The 26892-nt window shown below is 51.5% G+C and overlaps 1 protein-coding gene across 8 annotated transcripts in view; it reads right to left on the minus strand.

Moving 5' to 3' along the window:
• The window catches only part of LRRC20 (leucine rich repeat containing 20), a 97893-nt gene that overhangs the window by 21600 nt on the left and 49401 nt on the right, over positions 1-26892 (minus strand). For 4 of the 8 annotated variants that reach the window (XM_011991056.1, XM_011991059.1, XM_011991063.1 and 1 more), the window contains 2 exons: positions 26589-26738; positions 7212-7379 (listed from right to left, as the gene is read on the minus strand). In XM_011991056.1, coding sequence (XP_011846446.1) covers positions 7212-7379; positions 26589-26738 — 318 coding nt within the window. Of the gene's footprint in view, positions 1-7211; positions 7380-21571; positions 21668-26588; positions 26739-26892 lie in introns of those variants that run through there. The other 4 variants (XM_011991060.1, XM_011991061.1, XM_011991064.1 and 1 more) reach the window with 3 other exon arrangements.

A 26892-nucleotide genomic window follows, 5' to 3' on the forward strand; every position in this document is an offset into this window, starting at 1 on the left:
AGGCGCTCGCCACTATGCCCCGCTAATTTTTTGTATTCTTTAGTAGAGACGGGGTTTCACTGTGTTAGCCAGGATGGCCTCGACCTCCTGACCTCGTACTCCGCCCGCCTTGGCCTCCTAAAGTGCTGGGATTACGGGCGTGAGCCACCGCGCCCTGCCTCAGCTTCTGTTTTCACCATGGGAGTCTCCCTTTCTTTTTTCTTTTTTTCTTTTTTAATTGTTGTTGTTGTTGTTGAGACAAAGTCTCCCTCTGTCACCCAGACTGGAGTACAGTGTTGCAATCATAGTTCATTGCAGCCTTGAACTCCTGGGCTCAAGTACTCCTCTTGCTTCAGTCTCCTGAGTAGCTGGGACTACAGGTGTGTACCACCATGCCTGGCTAATGGTTTTTAAAATTTTTTTGTAGAGATGGGGGCCTCATTATGTTGCGTAGGCTGGTTTTGAACTCCTGGCCTCAAGCGATCCTCCTGCCTTGGCCTCATAAAGTGCTGGAATTACAGGCGTGAGCCCCCAGGCCTAGTCAGGCGTCTCCCTCTCTGTGTCATCCAGGCTGAAGACAGGCAGGCAGTCCCAGGGGACACTGACAAGACTTTTGTGACTATGTTTCAATCTGACTTATGAGCCCAGAGGAAGTTCTGAGGGCAGCTGGCACTGACAGGTCAAGGCACCCTCCCTGGCAAGCTGGGAGGTCTGAAGCCTCCCACTATGCCACTGTCTGGCCTGGCAGGAGGCACAGCTTTGAGTCCAGAAGCATTTGTTTCGGCCAAGATTCCCTACTTCCTGCTGACCCCATTCTACTGAGGGTTGGTGGGTCCATAGGATGGGCAGCAGGCCAGGTGTTGGCACAGTCCTTATTAAATGAGGACTTACTATACAAACAAATCACCAGGGATTCTTGCTCAGGTGCTGATTCTGACTCAGGAGGTATGAAGTGAAACCTAAGGTTCCGCATTTCTAACAGGCTTCCGGGATGCCCATGCTGCTGGCCTATGGATGCCACTTTGAGAACTGAAAGCCCAGGCAGAGCTCCTCAGGCTTCAGCATGCATGTGAATCAGAAAGCGGGGCATCAGGGGGCAGGTATTACAACAGACTGCTGCCCCCTCCCTAGAGTTTCTGATGTAGGTCTGGGGCGAGGCCAGAGAATGTGCATTTCTAACCAGTTCTCTAGCAATGCTACTGCTGCTGGTCCTGGGACCACACTTTGAGAAATATTGGCTGGGATAGTAAGAGGTGAAACAGGACAAAGACAGAATTAAGTAAATGCAGCCCAAAACATCCTATATGACACAGATACTTTTCCTCTTAAAAGTGCTGTTGGCTGGGCGCAGTGGCTCGCACCTGTAATCCCAGCACTTTGGGAGGCCGAGGCAGGCAGATCACTTGAGCTTAGGAATTTGAGACCAGCCAGGGCAACATGGCAAAAACCCATCTCTACCAAAAATACAAAAATTAGTCAGGCATGGTGGTGTGCGCCTGTGGTTCCAGCTACTTGAGAGGCTGAGGTGGGAGGATCACTTGAGCCTGGGAAGTCGAGGTTGCAGTGAGCCAAGATCATGCCACTGCACTCCAGCCTGTGTGACAGAGCGAGACCCCATCTCAAAGAAAAAAAAAAAAGTGTTGTAGTGTTGTTATTCTATTTAATCAATTCTTTTTTGTTTTAGTTTTTTGAGACAGGGTCTCACTCTGCGGCCCAGGCTGGAGTGCAGTGGTGCAACCACAGCTCGCTGCAACCTCAACCTCCCAGGCTCAATTGATCCTACCACCTCAGCCTCCCGAGTAGCTGGAACTACAGGTTCACACTACCACACCCGGCTAATTTTTGTACTTTTTGTAGAGATGGGGTTTTGCCATGTTGTCCAGGTTGGTCTCAAACTCCTGGGCTCAGGCAATTCTCCCACTTTGGCCTGCCAAAGTGCTGGAATTACAGGTGTAAGCCACCATGCCCAGCTTAAATTCTTTCTTTTTTTTTTTGAGACGGAGTCTCACTCTGTCGCCCAGGCTGGAGTGCAGTGGCTGGATCTCAGCTCACTGCAAGCTCCGCCTCCCAGGTTTACGCCATTCTCCTGCCTCAGCCTCCCGTGTAGCTGGGACTACAGGCGCCCACCGCCTCGCCCGGCTAGTTTTTTGTATTTTTTAGTAGAGACAGGGTTTCACCGTGTTAGCCAGGATGGTCTCGATCTCCTGACCTCGTGATCCGCCCGTCTCGGCCTCCTAAAGTGCTGGGATTACAGGCTTGAGCCACCGCGCCCGGCCCCAGCTTAAATTCTTAATGAAGACTTGTTTTCCTCTAATCTCGTGTATTCTCTGGAGCAATGGGTGCATAGGAAAAAAAAAAAACAAAAACAGAGAACTGAAGGTTATGGAAAGTTAAATTCCAGCTTAACTGAAATAATATCTCTTACTGGGCAAAATGAAGTCTCTCAAATATGTGATGTTTGTCTTCACCCTCACATGTTCCGGGACTGAATTGCTAAGCAGCACCAAGTGCTGGTGAGCAAGTGGTGAGGCCCCGCTGCCCCGCATCCACCTTCAAATCATGTGTGTCAGCTACTGGGGTGAACGAGCTGACTGCCCCCACCAATCACGTCCCCATGTCATCACTCAGACTACATGCCTCCACCTCCTTAGAAACCCTCCCACAAGGACACAAGGACAGCTACCCTCCCACTGAGAGTCCTCTCCCTAGCTCTCCATGGCACATCTGCCCTCCCCTATGCCTGTGACCAGGTGCTATCTAGCCATCTAGTGTCTGCTGACACTAATACCTGTAAGCTACTTGAGGTCGAGACTTGCATCTCATTCATCTCTGCAGCCTCTCCTTCTCCAGAGATGACATTTCCCAGGTGGTCTTATTTATAAATACTTAAAAACTTCCATACACCACTTTCTGATTTGAAAAATATAGGAACTATCTCATATCCCAGAAACTTATAAATGGCTCGTCTGAACAAATATTCTAAGCTACGAACCCTTTTCTTCCTCTTGCGAGTGCCTAGAGTAAACAACTGTGTCTTGGCAGGCCAGTCCCCAAGGACCCCGGAAGCCTCTCATCTGGGAGGGAGACACCTGCTGCTGTGTGTCTGCCAGGGAGTCAGCTGGCAAAGGGAGAAGCCCCTTGACCCGCTCTGCTTCCCTTTCACCTGAACCGGGCCCAGACCTTCAGACCAGGGGATTTGTCCACAGGCAGAGAAAATGGTAAGACACGAGAAAAGACTTCCAGACTGAGAGCATGGGCCATGCGGGGTGGGTGAAGGGGAGGGATGAGAGGAGGAAGGCTGTATAATGTGGTTGGGGCATGAGCTGGGGAGGAGGGGTGGCTGAGTTGGCTGAGAACAGACCCCCAAATCTCTGCAGGACAACTCATAAGAGCAGCTTTCAATATTTTTTCATCATGACTAAGAGTAAGAAATACCATTTTTCATCATGTCCCAGGAGATAGATAGATAGATAGATAGATAGATAGATAGATAGATAGATAGATAGATAGATAGATAGATCTGTGCATGCACATAGTAAAACTGAAATTAAAAGTTACAACATAGTAATTACCATTTTATATGTGATGATGTACTCTGACATTTTCTATTTTATTGCATTAAAAAATTGCTGGTCTCAACCCACTGACTTGACTTAACAATTCACTAGCAGGTCATAGTATGCAACTTGAAAAACTCTGCCCTATCCTGTCTCATTTATTTCAGAGGAGCTTCGAGGCTTTGGAATTCCTGCTCTACACAATACTCCCACCCAGCTGAGCAACTGCTGTATGCCGCACACCATGCCCAATGCTGGCAGAGGTGGGGATGGCAGAGAAGGGTCACACACATAGACCAGAGGGCCGTGTGCTAAAGGTGGCAACAAAGGCATCCACATGCCACACAGACCGGAAACCTGAGGGCATTAAGCTACCAGTGAGCACCAAGGTCAGGCACCACCTCCCAGTGGTTGGTATCAGAAAGCAGACAGAGGTATCCTTGTCCCTCTCAGCCTCCATGCCCTGTCGAGATCCCAACCTCCCTCCTTCTCTCCCTGAGAATGGCCCAGAGGGTGGAGGAAGATCACATGGCAGCTCTATTTGGAAACACGAGGATGACTGAGTTGATCCTGGCAGCCGCCTGGATGCTGAGAGCCTCCATGTCTTTCCAGCGCCAGGCTGGGGACGCTTTGGGGAGGTCCCTTTAGAGTGGCTGTCTTTATGATTCACTTGGGGGCTTGTTTCAGAGCTGCCTGTTCCCCACTTACTAAAGCTTTAAAGGGAACTCATGCATCTCAAATTTATTTCTCATAAAAATTTTGTTTTATTTTTTCCACCACCCTCTAAGCATTCTGGAAGGAAAAAATAAGCCACTCTGAAGGCATCCTAAGCTTCTACAATCATCCCAGTGAGGTGCTGCAGGAGCTCAGCTACAAGTAGCAAAGAGTGCAGAACTATTTCCAAAATGGAAGACAGTGCAGCCCTACCTCGTTGCTGTCACTGCAGCCCCTCCTTCCTCCAGCAGGCCCTTTCATTCTCACCTCCCTCCAGCCTGGGGATGAAGGCTGTGGCCTGGTTCTCCTGCTGGTCTGCGAGTTGAGAAGCCACTCAGATCACTCAGATGGATCAGGGAGAGGTAGAAAATAGAAGCAGGGAGACTCCAGCAAGGAAACAGTAGCTGCCTCCATATGCCCCCTCTCTCCAGCTCGGGGGCAGGGGAAGAACAACCAAGGCCTCCTGCAGTGGACAGGGACCTGCGATCAGTCAAGCTCTTTCAGGAGCAGCTGGCCACTTGAGGTAAACCAGGAGCCCCTCCTGGACAGGGGCAGACCCTGGCTTCTCTGTATCACCCGGGCCTGGCCGAGGCCGGGCAGCAGAGGCTCTATCCCAGGCTGAACTGACTGGGAAACACAGCCCAGTCACTGATGTCTCTCTTACCTGGCCAGGTGTGTGATAGGCACTTGGCCATGAAGGCTTAGAGCTTTAGTTTCTACCTGTGTCAAAGGGAGACCATCACCCTGTGGATGTGGGACAGCACATGACCATTCTTGGTAAGATGTAAGATGCTTCCACATGTCGAAATTATTACTGACATTCTGCAGAAAAGCAGAATATGTCTATGCAAGAGGAGCCAAAACAGCCGATCTTTGCTCTGTGGCTGTGCCTGCTAAGAGATATTGTCTGCCTTTTAGAAGGGTAAGGACCAGGAGATCTGGGCCATCCTTGCTGCCCACTTTGGTGCAAGTCACTTCTTGGACTGCAGCCGACATAGATACCCACTTGACCTGCTCCCCTACCTGGGGAAAAGCCACCTTCTTATCTTGAACCACCTTTTGGGGGTGGGGGATAAGCTTCATCTGAAAGATGAGAGGGCGTTGAGATTCACAGAGCTGCTGTGAGCCTTCCAAGGCCACAGTTAGGATATGGGGAAGCCAAAGCCGGTGCTGGTGAAACCCACCTGTCCACCCACTGCACACCCAGCTCTGGTCTCGCTCAGTTACTGCCCCATTTGAATGAGCAGCAGAAGGAAGCGGAGGCATCAGGAGGGGCCACAATGAACAGAGACAGGAGAGGAAGGACCCAGGCAAGAAGGGCCTGGCCAGGAATGCAGGGGGCGAGGGGCTCAAAAGCAAGCTCCTGGGTGAGCAGGACAGCACAGGAGGGAGAGCTGCGCATGCCAAGGCACTTCTGGGCAGGCTCCTTCTGCTTAGAGACTACTCAGAGGCCCCAGTGACCCAGGAGCCAATCCAGGGGCAAGACACTTGAGGACTCTGGTCTTGGGAGCATAAGACTGAACCAGAGCCCACCCCCAGGGGCTTCCCAGAGTCCAGGCAAGAGAAGTCCATCCTGGGCACAGGGCTGTTCTGGAATCACATACTGTCCTGGCACCACGGCAGTGTCACTGTACAACCCGATGCTCTCTCATGATGTGTTTGGGCCTCGGTTGATTCATCTATCCAAGGAAACATCCAGAACCTCAAAGGTCAGCTGGTCTCACCTCCCACCCAGCCAGGGTCAGAGTCCTGCCTGTGGCACCTCTGACAGACAGGCACTCACCATCACATGAGGCAGGCCATTCCCCATCAGATGGGCCGAAACTACTAGGACCCATCTGATGGAGAATAGCTCTCACCCTGCCTGGGCCAGGAAGGCATAGAGGAAGCCCTAGGCCACAGAGGGAGCCTCACACAGGGCTGATTCCATGTTTATTTGCACTAGAGGAGGGGTCACCCTCCTACCACTGCCCAGGGCCTGCCACCTGTCACTCCAGCTGAGGTTGCCTGCTGCTGACTTTGGAATGGAAGGCTCTCCCAGCAGAAGCCTGGGCCTCAGCAAGGGGTCAGGAGGTACTGGCTCCTCTCTCAGAGAAATGGCCTCATGTTGCTTTTAATCAAATGGCATAATGGCTATAAAAGGGCTTAGGAAAATGAAAGCATAACTGAAGGGGGTTATGATGAACATCACTGGCGAGGCCATGTGAGACAGGATGAACTGGGGCCTAGCCACCGAAGGAGGGTGCTGCAGAAGGGAAGACACACAGAGACCCCACTCAGTGCCCAGGTTCTCTGGGCAGGTTGGACCACTAGCTGGAGTTGAGGCGCGGCTCTCTGAGGTCCTAATGAGACAGAAGACACATAATTGCTGCAAGAGGAAGGAGGGACAGCTTCCTGACCTCAGCAGAACCCACCTTCCTGGGGTTTGCTGTTTGCAGAAGGCACCTATCAGACCCCTGGTTCCCTGGCGGTGAGGGCCCTGGCGGGCTGGGCTGACAGGGAGCAGTGTGTTTGTTCTGGAAGGCGTAGAGAGGCTGTGCTGAACATGGCTGTCTAGTGGGCCCTGCTCACCCCTATGAAGAGGTCTCTGTGAAGCCAGGGGACTCAGAGAGGAAAAAGCACACAGCAGGCCAGAGCCGAAGGGTCTGAGACAGCCTAGGCTGGCAGGTGAGATCTGGAGAGGGAGAGCTTGTGGTCCACAGTGGCCTGGCTAGTTCACAGCTACACTGTGGTGAAAGCCAAGGCCATCTACCTGCCAGGGAATGCCAGTGTCCCACCCAGCACCCAGCAGGTGACAGGGCCTCAAAATGTGTACCTTCCCAGGCCCCATGTCCTTTGCTTAGGCATCTCAGACAGAAGGCCCAAGCTTCTCCTCCCGCCTGTGAAGGTCAGCTCCAGAGCCCTGTGCCCTGTGAGCGCCTCGTGCAGCAGCCCAGGGCCAGGTGGGCCAGGCCCACTCACCTACGATCTCGTTCTCCTCCAGGTTGATGGTCTCCAGCGCCGGCAGGGCGGTGAGCTGCTCAGGGAAGTCCTGGAACTGGTTCCGGGACAGGTCAATGGCCTTGAGGTGCTGCAGGGCACTGACCTCGCTGGGGAGGCGGTGTAGGAAGTTCCCCTCCAGGCGGAGCTCTGCCATGTGCAGGGAAGGAGAGAGAACAGGATGAGGAGGGGGACACCCCGAGACCACAGTGACTGCCTGCTGTGGCTCTCACCCTGCCGGGGCCAGGAAGGCATAGAGGAAGCCCTAGGCCACAGAGGGAGCCCCGCACAGGACTGATTCCATGTTTATTTGCACTAGAGGAGGGTCACCCTCCTACCACTGCCCGGGGCCTGTCACCTGTCACTCCAGCTGAGGTCGCCTGCTGCTGGCTTTGGAATGGAAGGCTCTCCCAGCAGAAGCCTGGGCCTCAGCGAGGGGTCAGGAGGTACTGGCTCCTCCCTCAGACAAAGCTTCAGCTCCAGGCCCTGATGGGGCAGGTCAGGATGGGCAGCCTCTCCCCCTCGGGGCTCCCCATACTCCATTTAGGGGACACCATTCTCCATGGCCCTCCCTGCTCAAGGGGCCACCAGGGGCAGCCACATTCTTTCAGTGTCATGTGCCCCTTCTCCCCTGGCCAACCACAGCTGACCCAACGTGGGTGGGTTCCTGCTCTGAGAGCAGCCGCTCTGAAAGTTGGCTAGCGACACATGCAGGGACCTGCGTCGGAAGGTAGCTGGGTCGGGGGAGTCCCTCTGCTGGGAACCCGGCTGAGGCAGTGCCAAGAGATGGGGCCAGATATAGTGTGGGCTGAAGCTGAGATGCTGCGATTTAGTGACAGAAGCCGGGTGCCCACAGGGCCCTGTGCAGGGAGGAGAGCTGGGGGGCAGGAAGCAAGGGCGGTAGGTGGCAGAGGAGCACAGCCCAGGGCTGACGGGAGGAGGACCTGGGGTCCCCATGCTTGGGTACACACCTGCCATGCCCCTGCTTTCACTGTTCTTCCTTAGGATGTTATTTAATCCCCACAGAAAGGACATCGTCTCACCTGTAGAAAGGAGCTAACATCACAATGCCTATCTCTAGGGCTGTGGGGAGATTAATCTGTGAACACAGGTGCAGCAGCATGACAGGGAGAGGCAGAGCTGAGGTCCTAGGGGCTGCCCAGTCCCCGTCCAGGTGTGGCCTTACAGTGAGTCTCTCCCCACCCTGTCTGACCCGAGGGAAACTGAGGCCCAGAAATGCTGAGTAACCTGAAGAATGTCCCCCAGTTCTTCTCCCAGGGCTGGCTTTGTGGGCATGGGGCCAGTAATATTCACACGAGGTCTCACGATCAGAAGGCCCCACACTTGGGGTGGAATGCCCTGTATGGCCATCTTGAAAGTCTTAATAATTTTATCCTTGAACCTGTATTTTGTCAGTGGAGCTGGGTCATGGAGTCTGAGCTCGCACATGATCCAACCTCCTACTGCCTCCCCAGGATGGCTGCCGGCTCTCCCGCCTGGCCTTCGCCTCCCCATCCCCGCTCTGCAATGACACTGCAGCCCTCCACCTCAGCAGGGAGGGTCACAGTCAGGTGTGCGTTCCATGTGTCTCAGGGTGGAGCACGTAGGCAGCAGCTCTCCCTCACCCTCACTCAGGGCCCCTGGGGCTTAGCAGGAGTGAGCCTCTTACCCGCCCCTGAGCTAGGTACTGGGCAGGTCCTGACGCACAGGTTTAAAGAGCCTTGGAGTTGCCTGCCTGCCATGGCTGAGGGTGAGGCAACTTAGGAAGTGAAAACCTGGCTCAGCTTCTTCAGATCACCCCAGGCCAGGGTGGAAGGCAGTCAGTCCAGCATCTGGTAAGAGCAGAAACCTAGCAGCTGTCAGGCCTGAGGGTGGCTGCGTGGGTGCCCTGCATTGTGGACAGGGGCCCCGGGCCCTCTGAGTCTGTCCTTCCTCCCTTCCTCCTTCCAACCTTCCTGAGTCTGGTTTGAGTTTGTCCTTCTGGCCTACTCCAGGCACCTCCGGAGGAAATAAGCCACAAAATATGAATTATATAATTTCATGATTCTACACGATTTTAATGCTCTCACAATCGCACTTAAAACTGGCATTCCACAACATAAAGATAAATGGTAAAATTCATGCTAAATTTTGATCTTTCCTTACTTAGAACGACATGAAATAGTAAATGAAAGGCACCATGACACATTGAGAGAGACTGCAAAAGAAAGGGAAAAGCTTCCTATGTAACTTTTAGAAAAATGACCCCTGATTTCTGGAGTCATTTCTCTCTGTGCCCCACCAGTTTTGCAGCTGGCCCTGCCCCGCTCAGTGTCCACACCTGCTCTTCCATAGCCCCACAACGCAGCTGCTCTGAGCTCCCCACAGCCCCTCCCAGGTATCCCTACAGTGAAAGCTGACCCCCTGCACCCTTTCCAGTGCTCTGCATACACACACACACACACACACACACACACACACACACAGACACGCACGCACGCACGTGCTCCTGACTACCAGCCCCACTGCAAGTGCCCTGCTCCAGCACACTGGGGCTCTGGGGAGACAGGAACTACATCTGATTCATCTTCGTCCCTACATCCAGCCTCTTGCAGACACCTTGTGTCACTCAGCAAATACGTGCTGAACAATGACTCTTCTCCCCTCAGGAGGCAAACAGACACTGCAGGGGGCCTGGACTGCCTTCCATTTTTCCATCTTCAGGGACGTCAGAACCCAAGGTTCCATCAACAGGTCCAGTGTTTGCTTCATGCAAACCCAGGCCTCCCCTGGCAGCCAAGTTCTTGAATAGCCACACCTTAAATCACAGAACGCTGCTATCCAGATCATCATTAGGTCACAGTGTTGGGGGCTGGGCAGAGTGGCTTATGCCTGTAATCCCACACTTTGGGAGCTCAAGGCAGGAGGATGACTTGAGGCCAGCAGCTCAAGACCAGCATAGGAAAACCCTGTCTCTATAAAAAATACAAAAAATTTAGCCAGGCATGGTGGTGTGTGGTTGTAGTCCCAGCTACTCAGGAGGCTGAGGTGGGAGGATCACTTGAGCCCAGGAGGTGGAGGCTGCAGTGTGAGCCATGATGGTGCCTCTGCACTCCATCCTGGGCAACAGAGCGAGTCCCTGTCTCAAAAGTAAATAAGTAATAAAAATAAAGTGCTCTTTACCCACATATTTGTCAGGCTTGCTACCTGACTTTATGTGTGTCTTTGCTCAAATGTTACTCTATCTAAAGTAAGATCCCCTCCCATTGGATTCCCACTCTCTGCAGTATGTACCTTCATAGCATGTTATCACCTAACATGCTGACTTACCTGTGTATTCACTGCCTCTTCCCATGAGAAGGTAAGGCTGCACGAGGGTGAGCTTTGCCTGCACTGTAGAAACGTGTGCATGACACTGCCCAGTACATGGTGAGTGCTCAACAATGATGAGTACATTATGATGATTATATAAATGAATTAGTGATGAGTGAATGAATGAATGAATATATCACCCTCCCAGTTCTGCCAAATATCTGTTCCATACACACCACTGTTTGTCCTTAAAATTGATTTGTTCTTTTTCACTTATATAAAAAGAAAATAGGCTGGGTGCAGTGGCTCACATCTGTAATTCGAGCACTTTGGGAGGCCGAGGCGGGCGAATGACTGGAGGTGAGGAGTTCAGCCTGGCCAACGTGGTGAAATGCTGTCTCTACTGAAAATATAAAAATTAGCCAGGCGTGGTGGCATACACCTGTAATCCCAGTTATTTGGGAGGCTGAGGCAGGAGAATCCCTTGAACCCAAGAGGTGTAGGCTGCAGTTGCTGAGATTGTGCCATTGCACTCCAGCCTGGGCAACAAGAGAAAAATCCATCTCAAAAAAAAAAAAAAAAGGAAAGAAAATAGTTGTTAGTGCGTCCCACAAAAATAATGTTATTCATTTCCCTCTGGACACTGTTGCCAGATGAGGAATCAGGGCCCTGGGTGGATTTATACCAGTCTGGCGTTGGGGGGACAAGCACATTCCAGGCTGGGGGCAGCTGCCCCATGGAGTTGCTCAGAAGTCACTTCGCTGGAACACACATTTCTTCTTAGCTGAGAACACGGTCCACTTTCTCTGGCTAGTTGGTTCTTGTTTAACGCATTTCTCTAAGCCCTCATTTCCTAGGAACAGGCTGCCATGCTCCATGGTCTGGCTGCCAACAGCACCTTCAAATCCGCAGTTCACAGCCTGTGTGTCAGTAAGGCCTGTATGGGCCACAGGGAGCAGCCTGGCCTCTGTGGGGCATCAGTGGGTGCTCATAGGGCATTTTTGAGGACACAGCTTTGCTTCCAGGTTGCAGACAGGGAGGTGGCCAAAGTCCTTGATGGTGCCAGCTGTGTCCTGGTTTGTTTCATTTCCATTTCTGGAATCCCAGCATGCCTACACCACCTACAGGAAGGCTCCCCAACAGCTCACCTAGCCCTCACCCCTCCCTCCCTGGGACGTGCTGCATTCTGCACCCCACCAGAAGATCTGCTGGCCTACACAGACACCCAGGACATGAGCCAGTGCCCAGAAGTGGGGTATGGCCCCATGCAGAGTGGGGAGTGGGGCCGCCCTGAACCTCTCCCCTTGAGGCTTGTGGTGGGAGGCTGTACAGTGGGTGTGGGGGTTACAAACACATGCTGTGGGGCAAGGTGTCCCAGGATTCTGCCTGACTGTGTGACCTTGGGCAAGCTGTTTATCTTTGCCTCCATTTCTTCATCTGTGAAATGATAACAGTACTAGATCCTCTTTCTCTGCAGGGTTGTTGTAAAGTTTCGATGAATTAATGCATGAAAAATACTGAACAGTGCTAGGCACACAGTAAATTCCACGTACGTATTGAGATAGACATGAGGATGGATGGACAGACAGACTGATAGATACGGCAAACCACGCAGGGCACCCGGAGCAACCCAGAAATCTGGTTAGTACTGAGTTACTTACGTCCTAGACCTGCATGGCTAACTGCCCATACTTAGACTGAGGAAAGAAGAAAATGCTCTTTGCCTGAAGCAACAAGAATACCCTCTGTTGCTTCAAAAAGCCCCGGTGAATTAGCTGGGTGTGGCAGCGTGCTCCTGTAATCCCAGTTACTCGGGAGGCTGAGGCAGGAAAATTGCTTGAACCCAGGAAGTGGAGGTTGCCGTGAGCCAAGATCGCGCCACTGCACTCCAGCCTGGGCGACAGAGTGAGACTCCGTTTCCGGGGTAAAAACAAACAAACAAACAAAAATCTCCCGCGGGGCCCTGAGGCATTTGGGAACAGGGGTTTGGAGCACCAAGCATCAGGAAGCTGATAAACACAGCCAGTGTCACAGACACACAGCACATTCATTGCGGGGAATCTCAGAAGCTGCTGGCCCAGGCTCTCACGCTATAGGGCCAGATCCCACACACAGCTCTGCAGGGCCACCAGGATAACTGCCAGAGGGAGAGGAGGAGAATCTCTCCTTGCTTGATTTTGTTATCCCCAGTTTTTTGACATGTTCAGAATTTTTTTAAATGGCCTTTTATCAAACCAATTCAGGCATGAGTCTAATTATATCCCCACAGTGGCTGAGAAAAGTAAGAAGCATCTACCCCTGGAGACATTTCCAAGAGCCTGCTGGGAGCTGGCCCCTGTGTGCAGTGCTGGGGGTCACGGTCGATGCGGCCGTGGAAGCTGATGTGGGGGCTGTGATGGTTAATTTTCTGTGTCAACTTGACTAGGCTAAGGGATGCCCAGATAGCTGGGCATGATTTCTGGATGTGTCTGTGAGGTTTTTCTGGAGGAGATCAGCATTTAAATGGGTGGATTGAGTAAAGATCTCAGGCAGGCGCGGTGGCTCACGACTGCAATCCCAGCAGTTTGGGAGGCTGAGGCAGACGGATCGTTTGAAGTCAGGAGTTCGAGACCAGTCTGGTCAACATGGTGAAACCTTGTCTCTACTAAAACTACAAAAATTAGCCAGGCGTGGTGGCATGGCAAGAAGCCTGCAATCCCAGCTTCTTGAGAGGCTGAGGCATGAGAATCCGAGGCATGAGAATCCAAGGCATAAGAATCCCAGGAGGCAGAGGTTGCAGTAGCTGAGATCACACCACTGCACTCCAGCCTGGGCTACAAAACGAGACTCTGTCTCAAAAAAAAAAAAAAGTAATAATGATAGCTAACACCTATTACTCACTAATAGAGCACTACTACATTTGAGGCACTTGTTCTAGGGATTTACATGTAATCGTCATTGTGATTTTTCCATAACCCATTACCATCAATTTACAAAGAGGTGAAATAACTTGTCCAAGATCACAGAAACCCCAACTTCTCCACAAGGTATGTGACTTTCCTCTCCCAACCCCCAAATCAGGATTTGAACCCCAGTCAGCCGTGTCCAGAGCCTGACTCCTCATCTCATCAATCACTGTCCTGTCTCATGGGCTCTGCATCTGTCCCTTCCCCCAAGAGAAGCAGGCCACCGTGGCACCTCACTTCATCCAGTTTTGCACCCCTAATCCCTTCAATACCTGTTCTCAGAATACATAACCAGCAAATCCTTGCTTATTCAGTGGCCAGAGAATCACAAGAGGGGAACCAGGAAGGACCTGGTTATGTTTTAACTCATCAGGTGTCCTTGGGCCCATCCTCTTTCCAGGTGACCTCATGAGAAGGTCTTTCCTGCCCATTTATCACAGGCTGTGATGACGAGCTGAGAGGGATGTGAAAGGCAGGATGAACCACACAAGTCACATATTTACTAAGCACCTACTATATGCTTAGCCTTGTAACTGAATGTAAAAAGGGTAATCTTTGTTTTTTGGAGGTTTTTTTGAGATGGAGTTTTGTTTTTTTGCTCAGGCTGGAGTGAAGTGGTACAATCTTGGCTCACTGCAACCTCTGCTCCCCGGGTTCAAGCAATTCTCCTGCCTCAGCCTCCCAAGAAGCTGGGATTATAGGCGCCTGCCACCACACCCGGCTAATATTTGTATTTTTAGTAGAGACAGGGTTTTGCTATGTTGGCCAGGCTGGTCTCGAACTCCTGACCACAGGTGATACACCCGCCTCAACCTTCCAAAGTGCTATGATTACAGGCATGAGCCACCGTGCCCGGCCAGAAAAGGGTAATCTTTGAAAATTAAATACACTCAACAAGGCCAGGTGCAGTGGCTCATTCCTGTAATCCCAGCATTTTGGGAGGCCAAGGTGGGTGGATCACTTGGGGCCAGGAGTTCAAGACCAGCCTGCACAATATGGCGAAACTCTGTCTCTACTAAATATACAAAAATCAGCCAGGCATGGTGGTACACAGCTGTAATCCTAGCTACTCAGGAGCTGCGGCAGGAGAATCGCTTGAATCCGGGAGGTGGAGGTTGCAGTGAGCCAAGATCACACCACTGCATTCCAGCCTGGGCAACAGAGTGAGAGTGAGACTCTATTAGAGATACAAGACACATGACACTTGGTTCCTGGATTATGGAACCTTTGCAGAAACAAAACTGAAGGCCAACATGAAAGCAGGAATCAAAAGGGAAAATAAGAGAGGGTCAGTGCAGCTGTGACACATGGATTGCAGGAAGCCAGTCAGAGCCAATGATGCCAAAACAGCCTCCACTTACTCAACAAATATTACTCAGCACCTACCACAGGGCAGGCTCTGCTAGACAGCGGGAAATCATGGCTAATGAGACGGACTAGATCCCAACCTTAACAAGCTTACAGACGAGTGCAGGGAGAAATAGTAAACAAGAAAAGAAGGTTATTTCAGATTGCTGGGAAGGCATTTGAGGTCAGAGTAAAAAAAAAAAAAAAAACAGTTCTGCAAAAAGCCCACGGAAGAACTATCTTCTTCTTGTTGTCGTTTTATTGCAATGGTTAGAACTTTGAGGATGAGAGTGGACATCCTTGCCTTGTTCCCAGCTTGCGGGAAAGCCTTTCATCATTAAGTCTGATGTTAGCTGTAGGATTTTTGAAGATGCTCTTTACCAAGTTGAGGTAGTTTCCCTGTATTCTTAGTGTAATGAGAGTTGAAGTTTGTCAAATGCTTGTTCTTTGTCAAATGATATGATCTGATTCTTCTTCTTAAACTTTTTTTTTTTTTTTTTTTTTTTTGAGATGGAGTCTTGCTCTGTCCCCCAGACTGGAATGCAGTGGCGCGATCTCGGCTCACTGCAGCTTCTGCCTTCCAAGTTCAAGCGATTCTCCTGTCTCAGCCTCCTGAGTAGCTGGTATTATAGGTGCATGCCGCCACTACACCCAGCTAATTTTTTGTATTTTAGTAGAGATGGGATTTCCCCATGTTGCCCAGGCTGGTCTTGAACTCCTGAGCTCAGGCAATCCACCGACCTCAGCCTCCCAAAGTGTTAGGATTACAGGCGTGAGCCACCTCACCCAGCCTAGCCTTTTCATATGATATATTACACTGATTGATTTCTAAAGTTGGACCCAGCCTTGCACACCTGGAATAATTGATAAATCCCGCTTACACAGGTCATATGCTCTTTTTATACATTGCTGAATTTGACTGGTAATATTTTGCTGAGAATCTTTCCATCTATGTTCATGGGAGATATTGGTCTGTATTTTCTTTTACTTTCGCATTTTTGGTACTGTCTTTGTCTGCATTTGATATCAGAATAATATCAGTTTCCTAGCATGGATTGGGAAGTATGCCCTTCTCTTCTGTTTTCTGGAAGAGGCTGTGTAAAATTGATGTGAATTCTCATTTTAAAAGTTTGATAGAATTCCCCAATGCAATCATCTGGGCTTGGAGATTTCTTCTTTGGGATCTTATTTATGAATTCCACTTATTTGATAGTCATAGGTCTATTCCGGTTGTCTATTTCATCTTGGCTGAGTTTTCGTGGTTTGTGGTTTTCAATAACGTGGTCCATTTCTTCTAAGTTGCCAGATTTATAAGAATAAAGTTGTTTATAATAAACCTGGGAGGTTTTGAGTGGGAACAAAACCATGGAGCTGCTTCTAGGCCCCCTCCCCAAGGGAGGGCAAAGAGAGCAGATTCCTGGGGATGGATGTCCCACCCCTGTCAGTCACCCTCTTGCCCAACCCCTAGGGCTTTATGAATGTCAGCATATGTGCCAAATTCCACCCAAATTGTTAGAGTAAATCTCCAGGTAGCCAAATCTGAGCTCCATTGAAAGGAAGCATTCCAGAAAAAGGCCTTGAATTGGACAGAATGGGGCATGCTTCCTGATGTGGGGGGCGGGGCTGGCAAAACAGTAAGTTCTCCCCAGCCACACAGCTTCACTTCTCAGAAGCCATGGCCCAGCAGGGTCTCTGAGTTGCTTCTGTTCCCACCATGGTATCCACTGCCTGTATCATGAGCTGCCTGTATCATGAGCTCTAAAAATCCTCTGTGCAGTAAGGTGGGGTATATATACACAATCAGTTAAAAACAGCCTCTCAGCATTAGCTGAGAAGCAGGTGACCACACTACCTGCTTCCATGGCAAAGAGCCTGACCGGGGACCCGGGGACCCTGAACTGAGGTCTCGCCCTGCATCTTCCTGGAGGTAGGTCAGAAAAGCCACTTCTCCCTTCTGAGCCTCAGGGTCCCCATCCGTGAAGACATGGACTTGGGGATCTCTCCAGTTCTTTTCTCACTGAAATTCCTTGTGGAGAGACAGATTCCTATGACTGGACCATTGTCCTGACTACTTGACCAGAGACCTCTCTTGTCGACAACTAAGGCCCCCAGTGTCTTCACCATCACCGTATCAGCAGCATCATTCATCAAGAATTTTGCATGCACCAAACCCTACACAGGGCGCCTTATATGCATTATCTCCAACCTCACAAAATCACTATGGAGTAGATGTTTCCCCTTTCTCAGATAGGGAAACTGAGGCCCACAAAGGCCAACTTGGGCCAGCAAGGCTGCTGATGCCTTAGCTTTCTTTTTATCTCTTATACGGCCCCAAACCAGGCGCTTAAGGTTTTCTCTATTTTTTCCAGTTCAGAGGAAGAACAAAAGTGTGGCCAAAGCCCCAGCCGCGGGATCAGCCAGTGTGCTGAGCTTCCAGCCTAACACAGCCACAGCCACGTCTGGCTTCGCTTCTCCCCTCTGGAGTCACAGCACCCCGGCCATCTGCCCAAGGTCTCACTGCCTCCTCTTCTGGACAGAGAGGGCTGAGATCTTCTGGTCCCAGATGACTGCATTAGGGGTTCCAAAGATTCTTCCTGCACTCAGGCCAGGGTTCAGAGTGGAACAACCAGGGCTCCCAGGATGGACCGGGGCTGTGGAAAAAGACCCCACTCCATTCCACTCCCAAGGTTCTACCCAGCCTGAGAGCAGCCCCCATCATGACATTTCCTTATTGATTACACCTACTGAACTGTGGTTTCCGGTGTCTGTTAAATGGACCTCTTCTTCCCCAAGTTCCTCTTATTACTTCCTGTACCATCCTTATCTTGGACAATTGCCAAGGCTGACTCAGAGGCCTTAGATTAACCCCAGCCGAGAGAAGCTTGCCGATTCCATTAAGGGACAGACAAAGCTGGCCTGCAGTAATTATACAACCCATGCTCGAAGGAATGTGCCAGCTCCAAAAATACCTGCTCACCAGAGCTCAATCAGCACCTCAGCTCTGAACCTGCGTCAATGAGCAGTCACAGTCCCTGACTGCATGGACTCCCCCGCAGGGCAGAGTCAGATGGTCAGGTAGGCAGTGTCCTTCCAACGGCCCATGCTCAGTGCTGAGGAGGCTTCACACAGAGACAGCTGCTGCCCACAGGGGTCAGAGGGCATTTCCAGATGCCACACTCACTCCTCAGGGGTGAACAAGGGGAAGGGGAGAAAAAGCACTTTTAACTAGGTCTGGAACAGACTAAAATGAAGTACTAAACATTTTGCCTCTGTGAAAAGACTAAGGCAGGCCAGGTGCGGTGGCTCACGCCTGTAATCCCAACACTTTGGGAAGCTGAGACGCAGATCACTTGAGTCTAGGAGTTCAAGACTAGCCTGGGCAACATGGCAAGACCCTGTCTCCACAAATAATACAAAAGATTAGCTGGGTGTGGTGGTGTGCCATAGTCCCAGCTAGTCAGGAGGCTAACGTGAGATCACTTGAGCCCAGGAGGCAGAGGTTGTAGAGAGCCGAGATTGCACCACTGCACTCCAGCCTGGGTGACAGAGGGAGACCTGTTTCAAAAAAGAAAAAAGACTAAGGTAGCTCTTTTTTCTTGCTGTGTGACGTTGGGCAAGTTACTTGTTACTTATGCACTGTTTGCTTACAACAGTACCTACCCGTGGTATATTATAAATGCTACTATTATGAAGTATATTTATATTTATATAGGCATGGAATATCTCTAGTACTGGTAATGGTGGTTGTCTCTGGACATGGACTTAGGTGTCTGGGGACAGGAGTAGAAGAGCAGCCTTATTTTTCCCTCCTATCCTTTCAATCTTCAAAATATCACATTGTGTGCATCTACTGTCTAATCAAAAATAAGTAAGTAAATAGGATATGCTTTTCAAATGAAGCCTTAGAGCTCTGGAGGTGTGGCAGAGACACAAACAGCAACTAGAGAGGTGCTCGGGAATGGGTAAGAAGGGCAGAGGCAGGTATGGAAACATTTGAATCGCAGAGCTAAGAGCAAAGGAGAGCTGCACGTAGAGCCTGGAAGAGGGAAGTGAAGGGAAACTGCAAAGTCTTCTGCCGTACAGGGTTGCAAGAAGTGTTAGCTTGGGCTCTGGAGGACAGAGGTACCAGAGGCTCAGAGCCACACTGTCCTGGTGTTCCAGTGTGCCCTCCTCCGCCAACACACTGTACAGAGTTCCGGGCCAGGGGTGTAAGGGGGCTGTTGAGGTCTGCTGTTTTCTAGGGGTGGTTAAGATACAGGATGGAAGCGATGCTCTCCTGCTGGTGCAGCAGTAATACATCTCCAGGCTGCCCTGACTCCCCTTCACAGGGAATTTAACTTATTTTTTCTAGCTCTGTAGGTTGGTTGGTCTCTGCTGCGTGGTTCTTCCGCTATATGTAGCAGAGCCTTAAAATGCCCTCTGACCTCAGTAATCCTGTCTCTGGGATTCTACTAAGGATGCCAAAGCCCATGACGCTTGGGTTCCTTAACACTGCTAGGAAGGGCTGACCCACTGCCCAGAAGCAGCCATGCAGGGGTCACAAACAGTTTGGCCTTTGCTTCACTGAGGTCATCCAGGTAGCTCCAGGGGTGGGGCGCCCTTGAGGACTGATGGCAAAAACTGAGCAGAAGGCCACACCTACTCACTGCCTTGATATCAGGTAGGGATTCTTGATCATCTGCAATTGGGGTCTGCCCCTTGTGCATAACTCAGGGGAGACAGACTCTCCCAGACCCCACTATTCCAGTGCTGGGCTGCACTGAAGGCACCAGAAAATGTGCTTCTGGCCGGGCGCTGTGGCTCAGGCCTATTATCCCAACACTTTGGGAGGACAAGATGGGTGGATCATCTGAGGCCAAGAGTTTGAGACCAGCCTGGCCAACATGGTTAAACCCTGTCTCTACTAAAAATACAAAAATTAGCCAGGCATGGTGGCAGGTGCCTGTAATCCCAGCTACTCGGGAGGCTGAGGCAGGAGAATCAGTTGAACCTGGGAGGTAGAGGTGGCAGTGAGCAGAGATAGCGCTACTGCACTCCAGCCTGGGCAACAGAGCGAGACTCCATCTTAAAAAAAAAAGAAAAAAGAAAAAGAAAATGTGTTTCTGACAGAGTAGATCTGCCCGATCCCAGGCTACAACCAAAACCTCAGCATCCCCCACCAAACTCACAGACCTTCCACGTCTGCCCGGCTCTCCCAGCACATTTCTGGGCCCCCCTTTTCTTTTCTCTTTTGTCCACTAAGTAACATCAGCTATTTAAAAGAGTAAACCCAGAGGGTTGAAGTGAAGTAGGAAGTTGGGGAGGAACAGCGCACTGTGACCCCACCACGCTAACAGCCTTTCTGAGGACGGTTCCCTTGCTCCCCAGGTTTGGAAATGTAATGTGCCCAGAGGACACCCGCCTTCTCCTCCCTCCCCAGAACACCAGAAAATAAGTCCTGTGGGGCCCTGACATACACTGTTCACTGGCACACCCCCTTCCCACCCCCAAATACCGCCTAAGACTCCTGACCAGGCGTGGACAGCAGCAGCTTTGATGGTATGGCCTAAGGAACAGAGGGGCCTGCCCCATCCTCACCACCCTGGCCTGTCAGCATGGACTCAGTTGCTTTAAACTAGCTTCTCCATGCCCTCTGCCCACACCCACCCCAGGCACCAGGCATGTAGGGCCTTTGGAGCAGGAAGACCACTCCCCAAGGTGTGCAGAGAGTAGCTGAGGCTGAGGCGTGGCCCCTCTGGCACCAAGGTGGTTGCCAGAGGTAAAGATAAGGCCTGGCGCCTCACTCCCGCCTGTCCTAATTGCTGAGATAATGAGGAAAATTGCCCCATTTTATCTGGCAGGCACCAGGAGCTGCTGCCTGGAGAGCCCTGTGGGGAGGGTAAAGGGTGGCCCAGTGAGCAGCCAGGAGCCCTCTGCAGACAGGCTCCCCGCAGGTGTCATGCACCCCATGGGCTCGCCCTGGGCACATCTCCAAGGTCACCCCTGGGAGGGTCTGGCTCTGAGGAGGAAACCACACCCCCTCCTGGAGTTTATGGCTGGCTGGCATCTCCCTGTCAGGGACAGTGTAAGGAACACACACTTGGGGAAACAGAAAGAGGCAAGAAGCCTGCTGCTGCTGAAAAATCAGAGAAAATGAGCCGTGAGCCCCAGGGAACATCTCAACACATTGCTGGATGCTCCCCAACTACTCACAAGCCCTCTGGGGCCCAGTTCCACCAGGCTGTGTTGCCTCCAGATGCAGGGTCTTGGGGTCAGCAAGTGTCCATGGAGGTCTCAGGCCGGCTGACTGGAGCAACCCACCTCCCGGTCCTCCCGCACCCACACGCACCTGCTCCCGACCAACCAAAGCCCGCCTCCTGCCCTGCAGCAGCCACAGCAGCCACCTCCTGTTGCCCTGGCCCAGGCCCAGGCTCTTGAGGTGAGGGAACTCATCGTTTTGGAGGGCAGAAGGAGCTCACAGCCTCCCTTATGACTCGGCTTTGAGGCCCTGCCTGTTCTGTGCCTTCCCTGCCTGGCCTCACACTGCTTCTCCCTGCTAGGATGCTTCTCTTGGCCTTTTCCACAGGGCCTATCCCCTCCCAACCTCCCAGAACTCTTCCCAAATGTTCCCGCCCAGGCAGATGACTCCTTCCAGCCAGTCCCTAACAACGCACCGTCCCTCTGCTCTGTAACACTCAGTCTTGTACCACTTTTCTAGTTTTTTCCCAAACACACCTTTCACTGTACCAAAAGATGCTATAGAAACTCCTTCTTATTTACCCGGTAAAACCCTTCTCATCTGTCAAATCCACGCTTTAAGTCATTTCCTCTGGAGGTTTTCTGATTTCCTGCTCACTGAAGGCAGAACTGACTTCCACTGCCTGGACACCCACAGACCGTGGGCAAACGTCTGCTGCACCGCCCCTCACATCATGTATGACATCGTGTCTGCTCATAAACCTGCCTCCCCTGCAAGATAGGGAGCTCCTCTGGGGCCACATCCAGCTCTCAGTTTTCTTATCATTCCCAAATGACACAGGTGCTACCAGAACTAAATGACATGATGCAGGGAGAGCGCTCAGCATGGAGCCAGGGGAGCTGAGCACCTGTGAATTTGGGCTCTGCTGTTATCACTCACCCATGCATCCCCACAGCCACACCAAACCCAATGCCTGTGGGAATCCGCTGGATTGAGCTGACGGGCAGGGGTGTGAGAGACTGAATATACAAACAGACAATGACCAGGCCAAATATAAAAACAGAACTCCACTCACAACCCACAGCAGCCTGCCCAGGAAACCAACCCACGATCCACAGTAACCAGCCAGGACGCCAGCCTGCCATACGTCAGATTTGTGAGAAGTCAGACTGCTATCTCTAGCAATCATCCAGGAGGCCAAACAATAATCCCTGTAACAACTGGTCCCAAGTGGCCAGGACTCAATTAATAACTAACAGCTTCCCGATTTTTGTCCCCACTTCCAATTAACCAACAAGAGAAAGCCAATATGCCCCCCTCGTCAATCGCAGAGGATGCTCCGCCTCTAGTTAGAACTCCCCCATGCCAACAATCAGAGAGTACCTGAAGTCTTCCCTTTTTTCCACTCTACCACTCTGCTGTCTGCCTTTGAGTCTCTGCCAACACACAAGTGATGGTGGCTGACTCCTTCGCTGTAGCAAGCTCTGAATACATAGCCTTTGCTTTTCTCATTTGGGTGGGCTTCGTTTATTGCCATAGGTGTGTCTCCTACACCTCTGGCCTGGCAGTCCCAGGACACACTCACTAAAAGGGGCTAAGACTACAGGAAGAGGGGAAACAGGGATACAGGAGCAGAAGGGACAGAAGAGCCACAGCAGGACATGGGGACACTCTCTGCAGGGCCCACCTGCGATCAGACCAATTCCATGTGTGCCCTTGGCTTTCTCATGTCTTGTTTTTTCCTTCCATAAAATGGATGAAGGACATCAAGGGGATGGAATCACTTAGAGATGACTCACCCCTGCCAGGGCCTTGGGCCTTGCAGAAGAGTCCCCAGGGCAGCCCCGGGAGACATTGTGACAGGCAGAGAGGAAGCAGCTTGTTCCCTCCCCAGCACCGAGGCAGCCCACCTCTGTCAGGTACCCAGAGGAGGACACAGCAGGCCTGTTGAGCTCAGTCAGGCCTGTTTAAGCCTCCTCTTCACACATAAAAGAAGAGGGCTTTTCTATTTGAAAGAGAAACCACAACAAAGGCTCAGGCCCAGAGCCATCTCTCAAGGTAAGGTGAGAGCCCAACAGGGTGCTCAGCTCCCACCCCTGCTGCTGCTACCACATCCCTCAATCCGCTGCCTCTCTGAATTCCATTAGCAGGCACTTTGTGATTCGAGGCAGCATGAGGGAGTCAGGAGCCACTGGCAGCAGGGAAGGAGTTCAAACAGCATCTTCAACAGACTTCTGACCAGAAGGTGCTATGTAAATACATTTCTGCATCTCACAGATGCACGGGCTAATTGGCATTTCTCTGGTACATTTCCCCGTGCCCTCTGGAGAGGGCCTACTTACTCATCCCACAAGGCACTTCCCAAATGTCAAGCACTTTCAAAGCTCTTGCGTCCATACCCAGGCTCTGCCCATGCCACTCTCTCAGAATTCATTCCTCTTCCCAGCAGTCCCTTCCAACATTTTGTCCATACCCATATCACAGCACCGGGTGGTGAGGATAATGTGTCCTGCAACCCTAGTCTCCGCAGGGAGAGACTCTGGTGGAGACCTAGGCCTCCAGACCCGGGTCTGGGAGACAAAGGTGTTCGAGGGAAGGTCTAAGGAAGGAAAAGTACAAATGAACTCTCCTCTTACCCAAAGGGCCTGACTGTGCCCTTCCCCAAGGCCCCACCCTCCATTTTCAATCATTCTATCCTCCTCGGGAAAGCAAACATCCAATCCCAATTGGCTAGGTACAGCACTAGAGGACCCTGGGACTGACACAGGTGGCCTGGAAAGGCAGCCATGGCCTGGAAAGTTCCAGACCTGGAAATCTAGCCCTAGGGGCCTCTCCGTGTCCTCCAAGTCATAGGGATTTTAGCTTTTCAGACACAAATGCAACAAACTCTGTGAGCTTCACTCAGAAACAGCTATATAGACGAATCCCTCCTCCTTGTCCTTCTGTTTGCATGGTGGCCTTTCCAGGTCCTGCCTGTAGCTCCCTCCTGAGCCACTGTCCCTGCACTGTATTTGCCACTTCACGCACCCTCTCCCTCCTGGCCTGCCCAATGCCCACACCTCCTCTAGGAAGCTTGCCCAGCCTAAAGTCAGCCCTATGAGATAGGCTTGCTCGGGTCCCTCATGCATCATCAGCATTTCACATATTTCTTTCTCTAAACAGGATCTTAGACCCTTTTCATATCCCTATCATCTAGAGCATTCCCAGAACCTGGATGATATTCCCTTTCATGGGGAGACCACATTTTGTGGATCCATTTCCCAGTTGATGGACATTTGTATGTTTCTACTTTCTAGCTTTCAGGCTGTTAAGAATAATGCTGCCATGAACATTCGTGAGTAATGTGTTTTTGCATGGACGTATGGTTTTGTTTTTGGGTATTTTTTGTTTTTTTGTTTGTTTGTTTGTTTTTGAGACAGAGTCTTGCTCTATCACCCAGACTAGACTGCAATGGCACAATCTCGGCTCACTGCATCCTCCACCTTTCGGGTTCACGCGATTCTCCTCAGCCTCCCAAGTAGTTGGGATTACAGGCATACGCCATCACACTCGGCTAATTTTTGTATTTTTAGTGGAGACAGGGTTTCGCCAACTCGAACTCCTGACCTCAGGCGCTCCACCTGCCTCAGTCTCCCAAAGTGCTGGGATTACAGGCGTGAGCCACAGTGCCTGGCAACGTGGACGTATGTCTTTACATATCTTGTGTACATACCTAGGAGTGGAGTGACTGGGTCATATGGTAACCCTGTGCTCTGTGTTTAACCATTTGAGGAACTGCCTGACCGTTCTGCATGGTGGCTTCCCAGCTGCTGTGTGTACGAGGCTTGCCTTCAGTGTGACAGGACTAGGAAGAAGATCAAACCACAAAGTCTGTGTGAATTGCCTGTTTTGAAAGAAGTAGACTATTGTGAAGCACTCTTTAGACTGCATCTGTGCTATTGAGTCTTTGATGATTCCAAAGGGACTTGTGGATTCTGCAGGGTTTCGAGGGCACTGCTATGAATGCCAGTCATCTTTGTGCCGGCAGACATGATTCTGGCTAGCAGACTGTGGCAACAGAGACGGCGCTGGTACAAATCCTTAAGTTCAGGGTGCAAGGGAGGGACAGGTATGAGTCAATGCCTGTGAGGAAGGCTGCTGGAAGACAGAGGCTCTGAAGCCTGGTCCAGGGGAGACAGGTGGGAGGGCAAGGAGGCTGGAAGGGGGCATGGAGTTAGGGTCCATGTGAGTCTGGGATGAAGCAGGATCTGCCCCCCTAGGCTTCCTGTGCCCTCTGCAATTCTCCCACTCCACCCTTTCACAAACGTGCAACAGGCGCCCACGCCACAGCTCTGCCACATGGGTCACTGAGCAGCAGTGACCTCTCATAGAAGGATGGAGGGACTGCTCTCTGGAGAAGACGGCAGGCACTGCAGCAGTCAAGGCACACTGCTTGTCCATCCAGAGGAACTATTTCTAGAGCATCTGTGAGGCCCACCTGCTGGCCTCCTGCCACTTTGATACCAAGCACCTACATCCACGTGCTCTGCATATGCCCAGCAGAGAAAATGTCAACATCAGCCAGGCGTAGTGGCTCACACCTGTAATCCCAGCACTTTGGGAGACCGAGGCAGGCAGATCACCTGAGGTCAGGAGTTTGAGACCAGCTTGGCCAACATGGTGAAGCCCCACCTCTACTAAAAATACTAAAATTAGCCGGATGTAGTGGCACATGCCTATAATCCCAGCTACTTGGGAGACTGAGGCAGGAGAATTGCTTGAACCTGGGAGGTGGAGGCTGCAGTGAGCCAAGATCACACCACTGCACTCCAGCCTGAGCGACAGAGCAAGACTCAAAAAAAAAAAAAGGAAAGAAAGAAAATGCCAACATCCCTGGCATCTCTCACTCCTGAACTGAGACAGCAACACAGGAGAACAACACTAGATTGGAAGGTGAGAAGGGGGCTCATTCAAGACTACTGGGAAATAGGCCGGGCGCGGTGGCTCAAGCCTGTAATCCCAGCACTTTGGGAGGCCGAGATGGGCGGATCACAAGGTCAGGAGATCAAGACCATCCTGGCTAACAGGGTGAAACCCCGTCTCTACTAAAAAAATAAAAATAAAAATACAAAAATCTAGCCGGGCGAGGTGGCGGGCGCCTGTAATCCCAGCTACTCGGGAGGCTGTGGCAGGAGAATGGCGTAAACCTGGGAGGCGGAGCTTGCAGTGAGCTGAGATCCGGCCACTGCACTCCAGCCTGGGCGACAGAGGGAGACTCCGCCTCAAAAAAAAAAAAAAAAAAAAAGACTACTGGGAAATAATGACTCCGAGGGCCTCAGGACCCAAACATCCCGCGGGTCTGTTCAGAACAAGAGAATCACTCCAAGAACCACATCCTTGACCCTTGGTCAATGTGCTTCACAGCCAGCTAGAGGCAGAAGTGACCTAGAGAGTTCCAAGCTGCAGAGAACACAGGTCCATTTTCAAAGTCTACCCATGGGAATGACTTCATGGTGTCACTGACCAGGGACCAGCTCTGGTGGCACTCCCCAGACAGGGTCAGAGCCTGAAGGATGAGGGCTGGCCATGCCCTTCTGGCTAGAGCTGACCAGGGCCTACCTCGGAGCTGACTGAACGTGGTCATGAACTTGCTGGTGAGGGACTTGAGCTCGTTGTTAGCCAGGGTGATGAGGTGGATCTGGCCGGAGACGTTCCGCAGGACCTTGTAGATGCCAATGGGAAAGGAGACCAGCTTGCACTCGGCCAGGTCTGCAGCCAAAGGACAAAGACAAACCAGAGTTATCAGCCACAGCTGCCTGAGAACTTGTCCCAGACTCACATGGACCCCACCTCCATGCCCCCTTCCAGCCTCCTTGCCCTCCCACCTGTCTCCCCTGGACCAGGCTTCAGAGTCTGCCCTCTG

This window comes from Mandrillus leucophaeus, unplaced genomic scaffold, assembly GCF_000951045.1.
Source record: "Mandrillus leucophaeus isolate KB7577 unplaced genomic scaffold, Mleu.le_1.0 Scaffold39, whole genome shotgun sequence".
NCBI classification, from domain to species: Eukaryota; Metazoa; Chordata; class Mammalia; order Primates; family Cercopithecidae; genus Mandrillus; species Mandrillus leucophaeus.